At 40.4% G+C, this 7,500-nt stretch overlaps 1 protein-coding gene across 3 annotated transcripts in view; it reads left to right on the top strand.

Moving 5' to 3' along the window:
* The first annotated feature begins 1,202 nt into the window (after positions 1-1,202).
* LOC135095856 (SAP domain-containing ribonucleoprotein-like) overlaps positions 1,203-7,500 on the top strand; it is an 11,233-nt gene continuing 4,935 nt past the window's right edge. For 2 of the 3 annotated variants that reach the window (XM_063996996.1, XM_063996995.1), the window contains exons 1-3: positions 4,343-4,451; positions 6,508-6,604; positions 7,377-7,500. The exon at positions 7,377-7,500 is cut by the window's right edge and continues 25 nt beyond it. In XM_063996996.1, the coding sequence (XP_063853066.1) occupies positions 4,389-4,451; positions 6,508-6,604; positions 7,377-7,500 (284 nt within the window). In that variant the 5' untranslated portion in view covers positions 4,343-4,388. Of the gene's footprint in view, positions 1,227-4,342; positions 4,452-6,507; positions 6,605-7,376 lie in introns of those variants that run through there. The other variant, XM_063996997.1, reaches the window with a different exon arrangement.

The raw sequence follows: 7,500 nt of genomic DNA, 5'->3' as shown, positions 1-7,500 counted from the left end.
TTCTACACTACTAACTGGGAAACACTTATAAGAAACCCGGCTAGTCATTTATGTGGCTTTGAGAAACAGTCGTGGAGAGAGAGAGAGAGAGCGTTTTTAAGGATGTTTTTTTAACGATTCTACTGATAGATTAATAAGATTTCTACATTACTAACGGGGAAACAATCCTGAAAACCCGGCTAGTCATCTCTGTGGCCTTGGAAAACAGCCGTAGAGAGAGAGAGAGAGAGAACGTTTTTGAATGCTGATTAGTCATACGTCAGGCAACGGCTTCTACGTATTGCTGTAGTGAAGATGCTCTGCTCTGCTCTGGTATAAACGTGATATGTGCGCCACGAACACACCACAGGTAATCTACAAAGCAACGCAACCCTTAATACATTGTTATTCATTATCTCATCCACCCTTCATTGCTCGTGGCTCATTCAGGGTTACTAATATACTCTCGGTTATTTTGTGGTTTTGTGGTTTGTTTAAGGCTTGTTATTGTTTATCTTATATTTTGCTGAAACCAAACTACATCATTTACAAGCCTCGTCCGAACGCGTCTGAGAATATTTTGAAAGTTCTCATATATTTTTTTTTTTTTTCAGTTAGAGGTTTTCAGCGTGCATTACCGTAAAATTATCGATTAAAGGATAATATTGGTTCCTTTTTGTCTCATTAATGCAAATAATGCACAGTGTTTATATTAACGCAAAGAAATTGAATAATTAAAGACGAAATCAGAGGAACATTTATCATTTATAGTTGGTCAAACTTGTCGAGACAAAACAACAAATTACTCATAAAATCGTAACAATCTCTCTTAAACTACAAAATAAATAAATAATAAAATGTGAATAATCAGAAAAAAAAAAAAAAAAAAAAATGTCGTGCAATGGTCGCAGCAAGCCATTTGAAACCAGCCACCAGTCACAGTGTACAGTTTTGCCAGATTGGGCTGCTTATCGTAAATTGGGCTACTTTCTCCGCGGTCCGTGACGTGTGGAGACGCCCCGCCCGTTTTTCCGGCAGTAATTAATAACCTGTGTAGTTGTGGCCAATGACAGGCCGAGGCAGCAGCACGTGACCCTGCGGACAGGCGGGAACCGTCAAGTACAAGGTGGAGCAGCTCAGTTTGAAGGTGACTGTCTTAGTGAGCGTGTGGAGGAAGTGTCAATACTGGTGTCACTGGAATTGTACTGCAACACGATGCTCCAGACAGGCCTGGTGACTTGTGAGAGGTGAGGCTGTGTTGTGTGGCTGCCTTCATGTCCCTAGGCATTGTGCTGCACACACACACACACACACATTAGTGTAGCCTCTGCCAGCCTGAAGCGTATTTCATTTGTTTACTTAAGCTGTGTTGGCCATTATTTGGTATTTATTGAGGTTATATATTTATTTGTATGTTTTGTTCACGTGTGAAATGTGTGTGAATATTGGTGCAGGAAGGCTCGTCATTAGGTCAAGAGGCGGGTGCCCTGAGGCGGCGGCAGGTCGTCCCTATTCAGCCATTATCTGCTTCACCTCTCACTCACTATAAGCCAAACATGTCTAAGCTTTCCTACATCCGCCGGTCAGACGTGTGCCATTGCATGGTGTTGGTGTGAGGAAGGTGTGAGGAAGGCAAAGTGGCCGCCGCCGCCTCGCCTCAGCTGATGAGGTCGCCGCCGCCCGGCGCCCGCCATCATGGATTTGCAGGTCGCGGCCTGTCAGGTTCCAATATTATTTTTTGAATTTCTCAACTCTCTTATTTCGGCAAATAAGTAAGTTTTTATGGTTTCTAAAAATATAGAGTTAGTTTTTAAGTGTTTTCCGTGTGTGTGTGAAGTGAAACACGTTGGTTTTGGCGCTGTTTGTGTGTCAAATAAGGCTGTTTTTTCGGCGCTTTTTTTGAGAAGCGTTCAACTCAATTTTTTGTTTGAGCCTGTAATAAGCTCTCTTTGGTACTAAAAAATGTGTGGGTATTTTTGCAGTGTGTCTGGGTCCTGTTGAGTCAAATGTGTGGCGTGTGCAAGTGTTTGTACTCGTGTTAATGTTCCAACAATGTTGTCACTTTTTTCCAGTCAATGTTTTATTTCTGCTTCTAACTCACTTTAAATGGCTTGAAAAAATAGTTCAGATTTTTTAAAGTGTTTTTCATTCGCGTTAAGTGAAAATGGGTGGAGATTTTGATAGTTTTAATGGGGGTCAAGGTTCCAACAATTTCCAGATAGTTCTTTTTAAATATCTTTAATATTACTGAGGTTTGAAATCTCTCTATATTTTTGGTATTAGTTAAAGTGTGTGGCAAGTCAGAATATGTAAAGCATTCGGGTGTAGCTGCGTTTTTACGAGGGGTCATTTTCAAAATGAAATACGTACCCACGTAAATAACGGCCTCTGTGACGTCATCAGCCGAGACGTGACGTCATCAGCGGCACCTTCCTGCCTTCCGGTCTGTCTTCCTCAATATTTAGTGTTATTTTTTTTTTAAGGAATCGCTATTTTTTGGGGTGTTTTTGGGAGGGAATTGTGTATTTTTGGAGTGTTGAAGAGAATCTGTGTTTTTATTTTGTTAGTAAGGTGCATTGGGGGAGAAGTTTGTTACTAAGAGCGTTTTAGAAAGGATTTTGTCTGTTTTGGTGTGTTCTGGCAGGGAATGGTGTGTGTGTGTTTTAGAGTGTTTTGGGGTGTTTTCGGAGGGAATGTGTGTTTTAGTGTGTTATGGAAGAGAATCTGTGTGTTTTGGAATGTTTTGGGAGAGAAATGTATGTGATTTTGTGTGTTTTGCGAGGGAATCTGTGTGTTTTGGAGTGTTTTAGGTGATAATCCGTGTGTTTTAGTGTGTTATGGAGGAGAATCTGTGTGTTTTGGGTGTTTTGGGAGAGAAATGTGTGTGTTTTTGTGTGTTTTGCAAGGGAATCTGTGTGTTTTGGAGTGTTTTAGGTGATAATCCGTGTGTTTTGGGGTCTTATGGAAGAGAATCTGTGTGTTTTGGGTGTTTTGGGAGAGAAATGTGTGTGTTTTTGTGTGTTTTGCGAGGGAATCTGTGTGTTTTGGAGTGTTTTAGGTGATAATCCGTGTGTTTTAGTGTGTTATGGAAGAGAATCTGTGTGTTTTGGGTGTTTTGGGAGAGAAATGTGTGTGTTTTTGTGTGTTTTGCAAGGGAATCTGTGTGTTTTGGAGTGTTTTAGGTGATAATCCGTGTGTTTTGGGGTGTTATGGAAGAGAATCTGTATGTTTTGGGGGTTTGGGGGGAAATATGTGTGTTTTGGAGTGTTTTACGAAGGAATATATGTGTTTTAGAGTGTTTTGGGGAGAGAATTGTGTGTTTTTGGGTGTTATCGGAGGGAATCTGTGTGTTTTGGGGTGTTTTGGGAGGGAAATGTGTGTGTTTTGAAGTGTTTTAGTAGGGAACATAAGTGTTTTTGTGTGTTTTGGAAAGGAATCTGTGTTTGAGGTGTTTTGGGAGGGAATCTAAGTGTTTGAGGTGTTTTGGGAGGGAATCTGTGTGTTTTGGGGTGTTTTTGGAGGGAATATTTGTGTTTTGGGGTATTTTAGGAGAGAATCTGTGTTTTTGGGTGTTTTTGGAGGGAATATTTTTGTTTTGGGGTGTTTTGGGAGGGAATCTGTGTGTTTGAGGTGTTTTGGGAGGGAATCTGTGTGTTTTGGGGTGTTTTTGGAGAGAATACTTGTGTTTTGCGGTGTTTTAGGAAAGAATCTGTGTTTTTTTTGGGTGTTTTGGGAGGGAATCTGTGTGTTTTGGGGTGTTTTAGGAGAAAACCTGCGTGTTTTGGGATGTTTTGGGAGGGAATCTGTGTTTTAGGGTGTTTTGGGAGGAAATCTGTGTGTTTTGGGTTTTTTTGGAGGGAATCTGTGTGTTTTTCGAGGGAATATTTGTGTTTTGGGGTGTTTTAGGAGAGAATCTGTGTGTTTTGGGGTGTTTTGGGAGGGAATCTGCGTGTTTTGGATGTTTTGGGAGGTAATTGTGTGTTTTGGGTGTGTTTTTGGGTGTTAGAAGGAAATCTGTGTGTGTTTGGATGTGTTGGGAGAGAATCTGTATGTTTTGGGGTGTTTTGGAAAAGAATTGTGTTTTTTTGGGGGGTATTTTAGGAAATAATCTAAATTTTTGGGATGTTTTTTGAAGGAAATGTGTTTTGGTGCGTTTTGGAAGGGAATGGGTAAAAAAAGCATGCGGAAAAAAAAAATAGAAATACTTTAATCATTTATTTATTTCATTTTCACCATTATAAGTAGTAATAGTAGTAGTAGCAGTAATAGCGTAGAAAAAAAAAATGTGCGGAAAAAGGAAGAAATAGGAAAAATACCTAACCATTTATTTATTTCATTTCCATCATTATAAATAGTAGTAGTAGTAGTAGTAGTAGTAGTAGTAGTAGTAGTAGTAGTAATAGCTTTACATGTGTAGTCCCTCGCGCGCACAAACAAACATGGAAGCCTCAGCGACGCTTGCAAAGATGAAGGTTGGTACCCACACCCCTCACACGCCCTCCACACACCCCATACCCCCTCACGCCCACGCCCACGCATCCTTAGGCCTACTTCCCACAAACACACCGAGAAATAGACCTAAAATATGACGTGAATACTGATTTTTGGCCCATCCTCGTTTACCGGTTGTCTTGATTTGTTTGTTTGTATTCTTATTACGGCTTTTTATCGTGTTAGGTTAAGTTAGGACAAGTTTGGTGCCTTTTTGGTTAGGTTAGGTTGAATTTAGGTTAGGTTAGGTAAGATTAAGTCTTGCCTGGTGACCGGCCTGTGTTGGTGCGCTAGGCCAGCTAAATATAAATTATAACGATCGGATTTTTCATCATAAGTAGCTGTATTGGATCCCGTTGACAGTAGTGAGGTTAATATTTCTCACTTATGCAAAGATTTAAGTCCCCGAGGTCATTTATAAGTTCATGATAAATTGTAGCTTATTTATGTTACAAACCAGCCCACCCACCGACCTGAGCCGTGTTCACCCCTACCAGCTGGACGCCGCGGTCACCAGCTGGATTGGTACAAAGTCTCTCTCTCTCTCTCTCTCTCTCTCTCTCTCTCTCTCTCTCTCTCTCTCTCTCTCTCTCTCTCTCTCTCTCTCTCTCTCTCTCTCTCTCGGCAGTTTTCATGGTATTTGAGAAAGCTTTTTAGTAATTCATTCATTTTTCATGGTATTAGAAAAAGCCTTATTGTAATTCATCAGCATTTTTCTTGATATCATAAAAGCTTTTATTGTAATTCGTCATCAGCTTTCACGATATTGAGAAAGCTTCGATGTAATTCGCCAGTTTTTATAGTATTATCAGAAAAAAAAGATTTATTTATTTATCATCAACTTTCGCGGTGTTATCTTACAAGTGCACCCGTCTCTCGGCAAAGGAAGTGTTTTCTGTGGAGTTCCTGGGTCTCGTAGCACAGCGGTGTGGGTCTTGACTGCTGCATGCTGTTCCTTTCCGAGGTATTCATTTTTATCTAATTTATCGTAAAGGTAAGTTAGGTTTAGTAGTGGTGTAGTTAGATTTAGTTTGGTTAGGTTTAATTAGGTTAGCTTTGGTTTAGTTAGATTTAGTTTGGTTAGGTTTAATTAGGTTAGGTTAGCTTTGGTTTAGTTAGGTTTCATTAGTTAGGTTAGGTTTAATTAAGTTAGGTTAAGTTAGTGTTTGTTTATTCATTTGTTTGTTTGTTTTATGAGTTTCTGCTTGTTTACAGTGTGTGTGTGTGTGTGTGTGTGTGTGTGTGTGTGTGTGTGTGTGTTGTGGAGGAGCAAATAAGAAAAAAAAAACTTGATTTGCAGCAGAAACAGTTACTGGATTCATTCACACCACATCAAAATCCACCAAAAAAAAAATGGAGTTTCCCCTGAAAACATTAGACGGCTGCAGTTGTGTGGATTTACCGTAAAAGTTTGTTGTAACGCAGCGGCAGCCTTGAGTGGCCTGTCGTGCAAACAAACCCAGCATACCTCCGTTCTTTTATATAGCAGGGACACCGGCCAGGAGCAACACAAGCACTTGAAAATAAACTCACAGAGGTGCCAGTCCAAAGAATCGAAATTAGTCATCAAGAACTACAGAGAAACTTGAAACCTTCCCTTAAAACTCCCTTATATTAATTTTTACAGACAAAAATTATGATGTTTTTCAAATTGTCATCTGCCCCGTGAACAGATTAGGTGTTTAAATTAACGAACTGAGTCACTCTACAACTTGGAAGCACTGATGTTACTTCAATATTACTCAAACGACAGCTTCCACCAGGCCAGAGGTTAGGTTAGCTTGGTGGATGTAACCTAACCTAACTGAATAAACGTGTATTTTCATGATCCCAGTGATAGTTTAACAGGCTGCAGTGGAAGTTACTGGGGTTTTCAAGGGTGTTTTCATGGTTCTATAGTTTAACAGGCTGCAGTGGAAGTTACTGGGGTTTTCAAGGGTGTTTTCATGGTTCTATAGTTTAACAGGCTGCAGTGGAAGTTACTGGGGTTCTGAAGGGTGTGTCTGTGGTTCTGTAACTGTTTGCCTCTTCCTCCAGGTGGCGGACCTGAAGAAGGAGCTGAAGGCGCGAGGTCTCTCTGTGGTGGGCAACAAGAATGACCTGCTGGAGCGACTGCAAGAAGCCATGGAGTGTGGTGGGTGGTGTGTGTGTGTGTGTGTGTGTGTGTGTGTGTGTGTGTGTGTGTGTGTGTGTGTGTGTGTGTGTGTGTGTGTGTGTGTGTGTGTGTGTGTGTGTGTGTGTGTCAAATATTGTTCTTCCTCCTTTCTTTCTTTCTTTCCTTTTATATATTACCTCTCATTTCCTTTTATATTTTACTGTGTGTGTGTGTGTGTGTGTGTGTGTGTGTGTGTGAGAGAGAGTTTTATTTATCTTACTATGTGTGTGTGTGTGTGTGTGTGTGAGTTTTTATTTATCTTACTGTGTGTTTGTGTGTGTGTTTGTTTGTGCACCATCATTTTCACCTCTTAAAATCTTCCTTTATCTGATTATTATTATTTTTTCCCTGTTTCTTTAAAATCTTCATTACCTCTGTCTCTTGTCTCTTATTATCTCTTATTATCTCTTTCATTATTTCCATCTCTTCTATCTCTTCAAATTTTCCATTATTTTTTTTTATCATTTTCTCTTCGTCTCTTCATAATCATTATCTCTCCCTGTCTCTTCATAATCTCTCTTATTACCTCAATCATCACATCTCTTCATCCCCTCCATCATTATTTTTATGCTCATTCTTTCATTTCTCTTCCACCTTTACCTTTCACCACTTTCCTCTCAGTCATCCACACAACACCTCCACATATTTAACCTTCCCAGCTTACCACTTCCACCTCCTTTCTCTCATCACCTAGCTATCCACTCACACCACTTACCTAACCCTCGTGTCTCACCACTAATGCATCTCGCAGGTGGAGACCAGGTGGAGATGGAGGGTGGGGAAGCTGGGGAGGAAGACTTCGACGAGGAGGAGATACTGGGAGAGGAAGATATAGATTCTGAACTGACACCACAGGAAGAGGAGGCAGCCTTAGG

The sequence above is a fragment of the Scylla paramamosain genome, unplaced genomic scaffold (assembly GCF_035594125.1).
Source record: "Scylla paramamosain isolate STU-SP2022 unplaced genomic scaffold, ASM3559412v1 Contig2, whole genome shotgun sequence".
NCBI classification, from domain to species: domain Eukaryota; kingdom Metazoa; phylum Arthropoda; class Malacostraca; order Decapoda; family Portunidae; genus Scylla; species Scylla paramamosain.
Note: the sequence above shows the minus strand (reverse complement) of the source record. Positions and strands in the feature narration are given on the sequence as shown.